General features: G+C 34.7%; 1 protein-coding gene across 13 annotated transcripts in view; it reads left to right on the forward strand.

Annotated features, from left to right (window-relative positions):
• Nucleotides 1-13214, forward strand: part of LOC147651923 (uncharacterized) — a 16575-nt gene extending 3361 nt beyond the window's left edge. The window contains exons 3-8 of one of the 13 annotated variants that reach the window (XR_015289871.1): nucleotides 580-668; nucleotides 5292-5463; nucleotides 6562-6621; nucleotides 7849-8107; nucleotides 9610-9785; nucleotides 10073-13214. Coding sequence is in view for 3 of the 13 variants with exons in the window: in XM_086899895.1 (XP_086756021.1) it covers nucleotides 577-668; nucleotides 8047-8107; nucleotides 9610-9664 (208 nt within the window). In the remaining 10 variants the exon portion in view is untranslated. Of the gene's footprint in view, nucleotides 1-576; nucleotides 669-5266; nucleotides 5552-6531; nucleotides 6622-7848; nucleotides 8108-9609; nucleotides 9956-10072 lie in introns of those variants that run through there. The other 12 variants (XR_015289863.1, XR_015289862.1, XR_015289868.1 and 9 more) reach the window with 12 other exon arrangements.
• The last annotated feature ends 1177 nt before the right edge of the window (nucleotides 13215-14391 follow it).

The following is a 14391-nucleotide window of genomic DNA, read 5'->3' on the forward strand; positions in this document are numbered from 1 at the left end:
CACATAACACTAGAGAAATTTTTCACTGTTTAAGTAGAGTGCTATCTGATATTTCATACAGTGGTTATTTTCTGGCTTTGCCGTAAAACCAGCAGGATGAGTGAGAAAAAACCTCTGCCTTTTTTTCCCCCCCCCAAAATATGTATTTTCTTTGACCAGTGAGGCATTGTTATCTCATATTAGGTTTATTCAGGATGTCGAAATTCACTTTCTTTTCTTTTTAATTTCCTAATTAACCTTTCTTATAAATTTTGAGACTAACTCTGAATTGCATTTAGTAGCTTTCTCATGAGTTGTTGATGTATTTAGGATTTGACATTTGGTAGGCTGAAATCAGTTGTGTAAATCCATGGATATTTGTTTTTTTGTTGGTTTTTTATCTATCAACTATATCTACAGAACTAGCATATTTATATAAATATTTATGGCTAAGTGCCTTTTAATCTTCAGTGCCATACTTATTTAAAGTTTGCCATTTCTACTTTCAGTACTGTCTGATTTGTTAGATTTATGTAAAGTGTGTAGTAAATCTTAACACCTTTTAATTGCTTAACATCCTTTAATTGCTCCTTTTAGCAGCTCAAAAAAGTTTCAGCCCTTTTTTTTTTGTTTTGGAGGAAAGAGACTTGGATTTTTTTGCATTTGCTTCCCTTTTTCTCTGCTTCCAGGTAAGATAAGTCTCAAGTGAGTATATTACCAATTGTATCACATCATCTTTCACTAACTTAAAATGCCCTGTATATATCATGTGTCACTGCAGATGAGAATTCAAATTTGAATATCATGGTAATTGTCCTCTGCAGAAATCTACATTCCTGATAAAATTAATATGACAATTCGTGTTCTATGTCTATTTTTTTGTTTGTTTGTTTTTGTTTTAAGGAAAACCTCATGCTATATTCATTCAAAGCTTTCTGAGGCTTTGTTTTTCCCTAGAAGATGTCCTAGATTTTATTCTTTAATGTTGTCCCTGATTTATTGAATGTCCATGTTTCCCTGGATAGTACCATCTTTTGAGTTATACATCATCGGAGTGACTCATTCCGATGATGTATTGCATTAATACATCATCAAAGCGCCTTGCTCTGCTGTTGCACTAATGATATGTTAGTATAATACATCATCAGAGTGAACTGCACTGATGATGTATTACTCAGATGGTGATGGCATTCTGTGAAGAAAAGGTTGAGGAGCAGGTTCAATACAGTCACAGGAGAAAAATTAGTCAATACAGAGTATAACTGTTTCTCCAGTAGTGATGCTGATGCTAAATTAGCACCATAGCCCCTGATCTGTACCCTTGCAGAAACACTGAGACATGCATTATCCCCGAAAGAGGAATGAATTCAGGACACTCAGCTAAAGGATTTTACAGAAGAGAGGAGAGGTGTAACCATACATATCACTGGAAAGCTAAAGGTTATATATATAGCTATAATTACTGGGTACCGAGAGATCGAATGAATCAAACGGGGCCAAAATAAGACCAAAGTGAAGATATGTTCAGTAGCTGCCTCTCTGGTGGAGAATGTGACACATAGGGAGACAGAGATATAAGGGCTATAAATATGCTGTCTGAATTAAAACAGCTGCCACTTAGAAGCCCCCAGCAGGGATATTAAAACATTGTGAGGCATGCAGGAAGTCTATGCTATAGTATTTTTTTAAACTTTAAATTAGAAAAATTTTAGACATGTTATGTCACAGGCAGAGCACCCTGTCTCAGTGCTGTGTGCTGTCCCATGATTTTCAGGTGTGTTCAGTAACAGAAATTTCTAAGTGTGCACAGTTGATACACATAGAAACAAAAGGTGTTAAAACTTTTGGGGTTCAAGTTCCTTAAAACTGTGTTTTTCGGAGACTAGAAGGACAAAGTAGTGTATGTATGACTGGAAATCCTGCAAAGTCAGACTTGTGTTATGCTGATATATTTGTAAAAGTGACACTTTATATGACTCACACTTAGTTTCTTTTACTTGTATATATCTATCTCTTGGTTTGATCTTGCGAAGGAGGTTCTGGCTCAGCTACCTTCTGAGTTCGCTTTCCAGGAAGGTGGAGGTGAAAATAGTGTTTAAATGAAACCTGTCGAGCTTGTAGAGAAGAGAGAGAAGCTCTTATTCCCAGATTATTTATCTAATGCAAGGGATAGGCTGTGACATATTTTTCTATATGAGAACAAAACATAATGCAGGTATAAAAAGTGTTGTGGCATGGTGTACATGTCCCTGCAGATCTTGCTTTCCCACCTTCCCCCTCATTCTGTTAACTGCTAATTCTCTTCTTCATTTTTGTCAGCTGTTTTGCAGCTAGTGCAAGGCAGGTTTCATGCTCCACCATTCTACATGCCACTCCATTCCTGCCCTGCACCACCTTGCCGAGCTGGGGTGGGCCTGGCATTTCTCTGGGATGTGTGGGAGAATGCCAGGCTATAGCTCCAGGAGCCTTTTGCAGAAGGGTCTGTGCACAGCTTGCTGGTGCTCTCCTTGCCCTAGGACCATGTTTTGACTGGGCTGGCAACAGGACCAACTCCCATTCTGGGTTACTCTCATCTCTGAAACTGGGGGAGAAATTTCTGTTGTAATCATGGATTCCCTTCTGTCATCATGCAGGTGATTCCCACACTCGCCATTGCCCTCATAGTCTCCTTGATGCCAGACCAAAAGAAAATAAGAACCAAAAAGCAGCTAGAGCTGTTTTGTGTGCAGTCAGTTTGAAGAGCAGCGCAGCAATGAGGGTAGTGCCACTGAGGTGCAGCAGCATGGGGCTGTGCCTCCTGACAGCAGGAAGGGAACACTTGCCTGTCTGAGCAGCTTCCTTACAAAACTCTCTGAGGACTCCTACTTCTGGCTGTTTCATGCTGTATTGTATAAGCTTCCAAACCAGTCCTTTTTTCTTCTGTTTCTCTCCTGATCATCTGTCTTCTGCAACTTGCAGAAAGACAGAGTGAGAGTGGCTTAAGATACTCTTTTGTTCTCCCTCTTTTTCTTTTATTCTCCTTTTTATCCTATTCCATTTGTTTCCCACTTCCATTCCAGCTCTTTCTTTGCATAGGTGACTGCTTTAAACTTGTATTACGTGGTCAAGATACACTTTAGATATAATTTAGCTTTGAAAAAAAACCATATTGTGGTGATTCTTGAAAAAATCACGATACTTTGTGGTGATAGTCCCAAGATATTTATCAATGCAGCAAGTAATTGTTTCTCATTATTTTCAAATATTGCTTGACTCTGCTCTCAGGAACTGAAATTGCTCTTTCAAGCTTTTATTTGGAAATGAATACTTAAAAGCTACTCAATATTTCTATCACTACTGCAGATATTTTCATAACACCCCTCTCTTGTGATCCTTTAGAGACACTTTATAAGAAACAGAATAATAGACTAGATTTTAAAAAGAAAATCAGGAAATTAGTGAACTTATTTATTATGTGTGGATTTCTGATATTACTTTGAGACAAAATAAATTTGATGGTGTTCCACAAAGTGCAAAAGAAACATTTTAAAAATTATTTTTTCAATAGCATTTTTAGCATTCAGATTTAGGATCTGATTTGCCATTTTCCATTTGTGGATTTGTACTAAAGCCTTAATGTTGCAAACATTAAGGCTTATTTAGAAAAATTGAAGATGTCATGAAAAATAACCAGGTTACCACTAGATATGTATAAAATATTACTTCTTCATCCTAATTAGTGGTAATGACTTTTAATAATGCAAGAACTAGAATGTACCCTTTGGGTCTGGACAAACTAAGGCTTAGTTTTTAATGTGGTTCATGCATGTGTTTTGTTCCATCTAAGACAATCTGCCATAACATAGGACAAAACAAGATGTTCTAATTTTCTATAAATAAAGCTTGCTTTGGTTCAGATAGAAACTGCCAATTGCAGATATATACACGTTGTTCATAATTTATAAACAATAAACACTTCTTTTGGCAGGCTGCCATGCAGTTCCTTTCTGCTCAAGCTCTAAACTGTGAATGAGAAATAATGTGAAAGTTACAAATGGAATGGTTGAGGGACCTGGCAGGGTTTGAAGTGATATTGGTGCCAATCCAAATCCATGCTAGACTCCGTTAGGACAGGCCAGTTTAAAGATGTAGTACAACTTACTGGAAGTGGCTATATCAATGAAATGTCAAGTGAAATATATATAGTAGTCTAATTGCCATGTGGTAATGACAGAATGTTGCCAAGGCTGTTCTCATTCCTGCCTTTCATATTGTGGTGGAGATGCAGATAAGCAGTTACTTGTGCATCTGGATTTCAAATGGTTGAAACTTCAGTTGGCTTTATGTTTATAAGGGTGATGTTGGATAAAATGAATCTTTTTGGGGAAAAGTGTGGAGAGATTTAGGCATCAAATGAGCCATAACTGGCAAATTGTTGGATTCTCGTTGCTTTGAACATGGAAATACCCCCTTTGAAGCATGTTGCTTTCCATCTCCAGTCTCCTCTGCCATGCCTTATTACAGCTTTAGAATGGGATCATCTCTGGAGTTGTTTCCTTCTCCTCCTCTCCCAATCAGCACAAAGGGGATATCCTACTGAAAGAGGTGCTCTAGGCTGACTCATGTCACGTGAATATCACGATCAGGCTTTTTATGGGATCAGTGGACTTCTTTCCATGTGCCAGTAATCCAAACACTTATTTCTTCTGTCTTCTTCAAGGGTTGGAAGGTGCTAGAAATTCAGGCTTTTTTATTTGACTGAAATCAGCCAGATTTGGGTGGGAGAACCTTCTTTTGAAAATATTTATACTTCTGTCAAGTTGTCAGCATGTCACTTCTCTCATAGCAATCTACATTGTTAGAGCTCTGCTCTAACAGGCTCAGATTTTCCTGAGTTGGTTTGGTTTAAGCAGGCTCTAGCATTTCCTTGCCTAGTTTTCCTGGATATATTTCCTATAGCCCATTGCTACACTGCAGTGATATATGTGCTTGACCTGTTTTTTTGACACTGCACATGAGACGTTTTTGTCTCATCAGAAAGCACACATACAGTTTAGTGAGGCTCATATATTTAGTTAATTCCTTTTAAGTTCTGATTTTCAGTGATTTAAGAATCAGAATGCTATTTCTGTTCATTTGCAGTTTACCATCTCTATACACAATCAGTGCCCCTTTCTGATGCAGTCTGCTACTCTCCCACACCTGTAACTTAACCTCCTCTTCCTGTATAATTTATATACTGAAATTGTTATTCTCCATTGATCCAAAATCAAAAAGCCCATTGATTTTTGCCACTCTGTTTTTTCAGAAATGCTTTGTTTCATTGACCACAGGCCTACAGCTGAAGCCTTCAACTACAGTTGAAGTTCACTGAAGTCAATGGATGTCTTTCAGCTAACTTTTGACAAGCACTGAATCAAATTCTAAAATGCATATTTCTTCTAAAAAAAAACCAACAGCAAAACTTTTTCACATCATCAGTAGAGGAGGCAGAAGACCAAATCTGTGCGTATGCATGCGTTGTTCCTCAGGGACATTCCTCTAGAATTGCAGACAGCAGTATAATAAATCAATTATCTGATTAAAACAAAAATAATTAATATGCAATTATGACAGATGTCAGGCCAATTAATATGTAAATATTCATAAACTACCTGACAAATTGCGCATATGCAAGTAGAAATCTTTGAGTATGAACACCCCGCTGTGTTTGTTGAACATAAGGGCAGGATGTTTCTAATTTGGTTGGGGAAAATAGCAACATGTATTTCAAAATAATTTTGTTTTCGTTTATCAAATACACATTCCCAAGAGTGAACAATGAGCTGTAATGTGTATAAACAAATAAAGTCTTTATGTGTCTCAGCACTCCAAAACTTAAAATGTTTGATTAAAATTGGCAGAACTAATATAAATCCAAGAGTCATTCAAGCTATGGTAACATTAAAAAAATGTATACTTCTTCAGTTAAGAAGCTGCAGGTCTTCACCAAGCTATCAGGTTTAACTAATTAATGACTCCTTAATTATTAACCTGGGTTAATTGGTATATCTCCATCAATCAATCAATCATTAACTTTTTCATTCATTGATCATTTTGTCAATTCAATGCATGTTAAGCACCCATTACCAGATTTACACATTAGCTACTTTTAATGTAACCTACACAAATTAATTTCTTTTCTGGGTTAATTATTATCTAATTCCCTAGGTAATTTTTCACTAGTTTAATTATTTTTTACCTTGCATTATCTAGTCTTCAGTTAATAATTGCAGAAACTATTTTCTCTGTTAATTTTTAAGTGAACGACCCTTATTAACCATTAAATAACCCCATCACTAACATACATGTTCCCAACTTTAGTTTACCTGTGTATGGATCTCATCACCATCTCATCATATAGCATCATGATACATGGCATGTATCCATGCCTTTGACAACTTTTTTTTAATTTAATGGGCTGGTATCTGAGCTGGAGTAAATTATGTCTCTTTTCCTAATGGCCAGCCTGTCAGAATGAAAGTGCTACTTATGAATGGATCATATTCAGTTTTTGAATAAAGCATGGGCATAGTCATTTCTATGACTCTTCTCTTTTTTGAGATGTCTGACTGAAGGTTTTCTCCAGATTTTTCACAGTTCCAAAGAAGACTTCAGATGCTAGTAAGTCCAAAAGGAGGATATTTTTCAGTCAGAGATTACGTCCTTAAGAATATGTGGTAAGACAGATGAATAAGAAGAACATTGTGAAATCTCCAGGGCAAAAGAGTTAAAGGACAGCTCTTCTGTCAGGATTTTTTTCGATATAGGAGAAAGGTAGCTCTCATGGGAAATTAAATCCTTTTTTCTCCTAATTTAGCAAATTTCATGATTGTATGGCTGGAGACCCATCCTGCTTTGCAACATACTGGTGACAATTTCTTCATCTGCACACTGTGGATCTTGCATAAACAGATATACCTAGAATTGGAACAGTTTCTGTATTAAAACTTTTCTCTAGGAACAGAATCTTTTCTAAGAGAGTAGTTATCAAAATATAGCTTTTACATTGCAGCAGAAATAGCCATACCAAAAAGTAGTACAAGTGCCCATAGGGAGAAGGTAAATGCTAGACCCCTGTGAGGTGTCTGTTCTTCTGAAGCAATCAGTTCGATTGGTGCAGTATGAAATGCTTTGCTGTTTTTAAATGGCTCTGTTTTTCTTTAATAATTTTCTGTTCCACAACCACTTTCCCCATGTTATCTTCAAATTTCTTGTAGAAAAGGATGTTGCAATTATATTTTCTCTATGGGGGTGGATGACTTCTTAACAGTGACATTGCAGAGTCATTGTGGCTCCAAAACGCTACTATTTATATTGAAGTTACAATTTGTTTTGTTTTTAACCAAAATAATATGTTTCAAATGGGGTAAAGATGATTTCCTAAAATAAGAAGAAAAAGACTGAAGATACTTGCTTTCAGCTCTGGTGACTGATACAAAAACACAGAATGCAGCAGAAAATAAATGAAAGAATTTTATGTGTTAAACTCAATTGTTTGAAAATTTATCATTTAAAATTTATTTTATTTGTATATATTAATATTGTCTCTACTGAATTTTCATAGAAAATATAAGAATTCTGATTGCTTGCTAGCAATTTTATATATTTTATATATATATTTATATATAACATATATATTTATATGTTTAAATAAATATTAAAAAATATAAAAATGAAAGTGCATCTATAGACATTAGGGAGTGAGACAGAGATGCATTTTGTTTTCCTCTACAAAACTAAACCCAGAAATGTCTCTATAGTGTTTATACCAATTTTGATATCAAAACCAATTATTGCAATTTTGAAAAAAAAATATTTTTGACCACAACTTTTTTTGCTTCTTTGCAGAAGTAGGAGAGTGATGCTTGTTTCATGCTGGATGTTGAGAGAAGACTGTTTTCTTAAAGATTCATCCTTTTAATGAATTTAAATATAATAAAGTTTTAGAGCTTTCAGTGGTTGGTTTCACAAAGCAGAAATTCCTTGGTTCTGGTTTACATTAGTATCTACATCGTGGTGACTTCACCCTCTTTCACTGTATTTTAGTAAGGAATACCCCTGACCCATTTCAGTCAGTGATGTCACAGCAGGAAAAAGAAATGAAAAGGTAGGTGTCAGAGATGTCTGAGTTAATAAAAAAAGAGTAAAAGAAACGCCAGGCATGTAAAATAATTTTCTAGAGAAGCAAACTAATATATTTGAAGTTAAGCATACTCCAAGTTAGTTTTTTATTAGTATCTGTTTGCTGATGTTCCATGCGTAGAAACCAAGAACCTTTTCTCAATACACAAGACCGAATCCCTGGTCTTTGACTGAGAATGAGTGTGTAGCAGAAATTTGTGCAAAAGGGTGACAGGAGACAGAAATTTCCCTGCCCTGATATTTTCTTTATGAGAGTTCAGAGTGGGTGTCTGGGTAAAAGACAAGGGGAATCATTAGCAGCTCTCAACTCACAAATTAATTAAGCTGTTTGGTTAAATAACTGGGACAATGGTGTCTGCTTACTTCAGTTTAGTTAAAAAAGATAATTATGTTTTAATTTATTTGCTTCTGCTTATTAAAGCCTTGTCTTAAATTATGCTGGGAAAGTTTTTCAAAAGAGCCCAAGTGACTGAGCACAAAGTAGTCCTGGATAACCTAAATACTTCAGGAAAAAACTTTTATTACATCTAAAGCACCATGTTACAGTGTATTAAGATGCTAAATGTTATATATAGCAATTTGATAGTCTTATCTGGCATTGGTCTTTCATTTTTTAACATCTGGCTAATCTGAATGTGAAGTGTGGTATATACCTTCAACATCCAGCAGCAGTCCCATCCCCATCATCTGGGTGTGTGTTACACAGGTCTTTGAAATGTTCAGAAGAGAAATCCCCAAATGCCTACATGTTAGCTATGGCTTCACCTCAGTGTCAGAGATATCTCTCAGCAGTAAAGAAAATCTGGTAGAGAACCTTCAAAACCGTGCATGTGATTAAGTTCAGATCTAATGACTATGCAAGAAATTACTTTCATGGGCTTAAAGACATTTCTTTTTGAAGGTAAAACAAACCATGAAATAAGATGATAACAAGGTTGAGATTTATACATTTAATCCCTTCTAGGCAAATCTCTGGATAAATTACAGTCAGAGGAAACTGTCTTAAGATGGCCAATATAACTAGCAGAATATTTAAAAAAAAGTAAAAAGGTATTAAGGTGCTAGCATAAAAGGGGGAGGAGGGGGGGAGCCCTCCTAAATAAGTCAGAAACTAATGAAATTACTAAAGAAATATGGCCTTTGGTTACGATGATAAATCCATAAACAGCCCTATGTGCAAAAAGAGATAATTAAAGATTTTTGTAAAAGGAAATAGAAACAATGAAGTGAATAAAGAGATGAAAAGCCAAAGAGCAAGGTGAATGCATCAAAGGGCAAACTATTACCAAGAAGTTAAAACAAAAATAGTTTGGTAGGTAGTAAGCTAATACTTTGTTGCAATCATTCTTCTGCTATTTACAAGTCACCTGCAAGCAGGACCTTCAATCTTTTACCATGCAATTGTTTTAAAATTGTGTTTTGATTTTCTAGTGAAAGCAGTTTTTCTTAAACAAGCACTTGTTTCAGGTCTTTGCAACAACTTTTATATTGTCAAGTTTCTGGCGCTATGAGAAAAGCTTAGAACCTGGGTAAGAAGACTACTGGATCTGCACATGTCATGAAAGGAAATTGTATGAAGTTTGGTTCAAGAGGAGTAGATGTTATAGACAATAATTTCTTCTTACTAGCTTACTTTATTAAAGGTAAATAAAGACCGACTTGCTGTACCTACTGTTCCTTTACAACTCTAATGTATCTGCTGCTATTTCAACACCTTTCCTCTGGTAATGAATCTCCCCACACCATCCTGAGATGTCATCCTTTCTACTACATTGTAGCATTTTTAAGCAAATAAATCTCATCACAACTTTGATATCACAGGCTATTTTGTTCTTTACATATTCTTTTCAGTTAAATATCTCAGGTGTAAACCAGTTTGTTCAGTCTGTATTGCAAAATATAGCCGTAATTGTTGGTCTTGCTTTCCCAGATCCAGGAGGTGTGGACAAAGTGGAATTTCAGTGCTGTCACAGGGAAAGACTAGAAGTAAAATGAGGAAATTAGCCTATTTGATTTGTATCATTCATACCTTGAAAAATAATGCTTGGTTTTGCTATCAGGTGTCTCTGGTGTGCTATTGAACAAGATTATGGAATCTTAATTATGGAATTTTAACCATTAGCAGTTAAAATATCTGGTAATATATTCAGGTCTTCATTTTATCCTTATCTACAAGGCTTTATACATAGCTTAGGAACCAATATTTTGTTTATCTCAGTATTTATTGCTTCCTTTAATAGTTGTCAGAAGAAATATCATATCACCCTAATCAAATATTTTCTGGGGCTACAATATCATGAGAGTTAATACTGAACATTGTTTCACTGGCAAAAGAGAGCTTCCATTTTTGATACCATTACTGACTGCAGAGTTCTTTTCATGACAACTAAGATATTCACATACATAAAGTGCTTGATTTCACGTATGAAAAGTGTAACTTACTTGATATTTGCCTCTAAAAATAATAGGGATTATAAAGATTATAAAAATAATTCCTCACTAATATCCTTCTCATATTCCTTTAATTTCCAAGAACAATAAGAGAAATATTATTTGTTTCCTTACAAAGGAAGTTTATAGGAATAATAAAAATGTTATACATTACTGTGTTTATTATTATATTATTAGTGCATATTGCATGTGGATTTCTGTTGACTGTACACTGAAATTTACTTTTATTTCATACTTGGTTTTTCTAAACAGTTATAGCTACAATTGAATAAAGGGCACCAAATTTGTGGTGGTGTACCAGATGACATTTCCTTGGTGATTAGCTGCATCTGGAACAGAGGACTTCTATGAAACTGAGTACATACGGCTGTTGATAGCAAGTCTGAAAGTGTTCAGTTTTAAAATATATCACTTGAGAAGAATAAGGTTTGGGTTGGGGAAGAGTAAGATTTAATTAATTAAATCTTTAATTAATGAAATCAATTGAACTAGGAAGATTTTATGTATCAAGTTGTGTTCATATAGATTAAAAACAAAATGCCTGGCACCAGCAACCAGACATAAAAGCCTGAAAGGAAAGCCATTGCCTGTGATTATTCTGACTGAAATTTGCTGCAAGGACCAAAGTGAAGGAAAAAATATTTTGGTATTAAGTGGAATTATTTTGATAATTAGGTCATTATTTACTTTTCTTTTTGGGTGTATCTGAGAAAACTGATTAGACAAATTCTATTGATGGTTGTTTAAATATTTATTAAAGGTATAAGTTAAAACTAAATATAGAGATTGATCTACAATATGGCTGTAAGCTGTATTTGTTAAAACTGCTAACACTACTGTTTGCAAGCATGAGATACAGAAGTAAAAGGTCAAATATGTTCTATTTTGGACTGCAAGTCTGAGAGACAAAATTGAGCTAAAATATGCTGTTCATTAATCCAGTTGCAAGTGAGTGGCTCATCTTTTGAGTTTATGAGTTCAAGGCAGACAGATATTGTGCACCATTTCTACTCCATTCATGTATGTTTGGGTTCAGTGGCCATTATTTTTTCTAATAAGATCAAAGCATTGCATAGAAAATAGCTGTGTAGGGTGAATTTATGGCAATTACCCTCAAATATTTTTTTGGGTAAAAGACTATATTCATTGAAACTTAAGTAGGTTTTCATTTCACTTTTTGTAAGGTAGATTTGCTACCTTAAAGAAGTGGCTGTTTTCTAGATGCCACTTAAAAATAACCAAACTAAAACTGTCCTTGATTTTATTTTCCTTTTCAATACAGAAAACTGTGAATAATGTTGTTAATCTTAAAGGATCTGAAAAAATAAGAAGTGGAGTTTATATTTTTAAATATTTTTCTCACATACTTTATTCCAACCTTTTTTTCCCCCTTTTTTTAGGGGAAAGTAATCTGTCTAACCTGAAACAGATTGTTTTGTCTGTATGGGAACTTCTGTAGATTTGATTAACACTGCACTGTCAAGTCTTTGGGGTCAGGGCAGATTGTATTAGAAGCATGACAAGTAGTTAATGAATTTGCATTGACTAATCCATACAGAGCTAAAGATTTTTCTGTCAAGATTAATGTCCAAAAAGAGTAGGACACACTATTTGATACATTATCTTACACTGAATCATACTGTTATTGGACATAAGATTAAGGAACTATGCTATTTTGTCTTATTGCATAGCTATACAACTGGGTTTTGCTATGACACTGATGTATAGTCATTGCTTTAAAGAATTCATTTAATCACCAGTAAGGTCCTGCTGTAGCCCCTCTGTATATGATGTGTGTACTGCACTAACAGGATGAGTTTCCCGTCTTGCAAATGTTCCCTTTCTAACTGTTCCTGCTGTGCAGCCATTCCAAATGCAACATGGATTCGGAGATGCTTGCTCCAAGTTGTGGTCTCTGCCTTCAGTGTGAACCAAAGTGTCCAAAGACCTGGTGATGAAAGGTTTTAAGCTTTCAGATACTGTCTAGATGTAATGTGATCAAAAGAGTTGCTGTTCCTTAAAACTATAGTGGCCTAACTGAAATGTATACTCAGTAATTCTGTCAAATCTCAAGAGGCAGAGTTTGGTGAAAAGAGCTTCTGAAATGCTTTTTCCAGGGAAGTAAGGCATGCTATTCTTGTCAAAATGGTAAGAATAGATAGGTGAAACTCTGGGTCTTGAAGAAGAAAAAAGGATTAAGGAAGATGTCTTACCAAATTTTGAGTAAAATTCCAGAACGTATGCAAAATAAGCAAGAGACAAAAGGTAGCATCCTTCTCATAGGGGATGTCCATTTAAATACTGATGTAGAAATTACAGTCCGCAATAACAATAATGAATGCAGGAAAAGTGCACAAGAGGGGAGAAACATGGCAAGATATTCTCTTTGTGCATTTTTTTGTTTTTTAAAGTGACCATTTTCTTTAGGAATAAACCATATAGAAGTTTATTTAAAGAAAAAAGTCTTGCAAATTCCAAGTTGACATCTTCAGTAGATTCAGTTGTATGAATTATATATAGAAATGTCTATGTAAACAAAGCCAAACTCCCAAAAATTAAACCAAAATGATTACTGTGTACAAATTAAATATAAAAGTAAAACATATTTCTTGGCAAGGAAAGGAGTTGTTTTTGTGTTTTGTTTGTCTTTTTTTGTTAGATATAGAAGATAATAGCTTGATCATTCTTTGAGAGTATTTCTTGGGGAAGCACATGGATTATATTGATTACAATATATTTTAATATTTAGAATGAAAACATTGGGTTTATAGAAGTTTACATTAAAAATGTAGTTCTGTTACCAGTAAATGGCCCAAAATAGTAGTGTATTAGGATTTACTGGGGAAAGATTAGAAAGCAAACTGAGAAATTATAATGTTTCTGTACAAATCCCACTTATAACTGTGTCATTTACATTGGGTGCAGTAGGAATTTTTTCAACTTAAAACAGGATGAAGTAGAAATTAGGGAAACTGCAGGGAAAAAAAAAAGAGAATCATGGTAAACGTGGATTATATGAAGGATGGAACCATTTCCATGTGAGCTAAGAATTAACCAAGTGGTAATTTTCAATCTGTAATGAGAGAAATTAAAAGATGTGCAAAGAGAAGAATGTAAAAAAAGCTTGTCAGATTGTTCCAGATATGGAAAGATGATTCACTGACCATACCAACCTTAAACTAAAATTGCATCGAGTAATGGGTAAACAAAAATTGTTTCCATTCACAAAGAAAATCTAGGCTGTTAAAATTCTTTGTCACAGGGCATTGTGATGGCTACACTATATATGGATTTTAAAAAATACCTGATAGCAAGAAATAAAAGTTCTCTAAATTCTGTGAAGTGCAGAGCTGATGCCTCTAGATCAGGGATTTGTTGGAGGTTGTATGAGTGTAATGGGAAGATGTTTATGTTCTGCACAGTATTTTGTGAGAACTGGTAGTGGACATCTAAGAAGTAGGTTCAGACATCATGAAAAGATATCTGTAATTAAGTCCTCTTGTTTTGTCTTGTTTTCCACTTTTAGGAGATGGCTCCATCCTTTATTTCAGATAATTAAGTTGCTCTTGGGAAATATTTTGTTGTTTGAGACTCAAGTCTAGTTTACTACATATATGAATTCATTGCACAGGAAATGCTTAACAACATCTAAAAAGCTTCAGTGGGCTCTACGCTGCTTAAAAGTATCCAGAATAATAATATGAAAATATAAAGGCTAAGAATTAGTTGATAAAAAATATTGGCCTATAAGATAAGAGCTATGGAAGGTTGTCAATTAATATTTAGGGCACATACTTC

This window comes from Cyanistes caeruleus, chromosome 8 (genome assembly GCF_971803275.1).
Source record: "Cyanistes caeruleus chromosome 8, bCyaCae1.hap1.1, whole genome shotgun sequence".
Classification (NCBI taxonomy): domain Eukaryota; kingdom Metazoa; phylum Chordata; class Aves; order Passeriformes; family Paridae; genus Cyanistes; species Cyanistes caeruleus.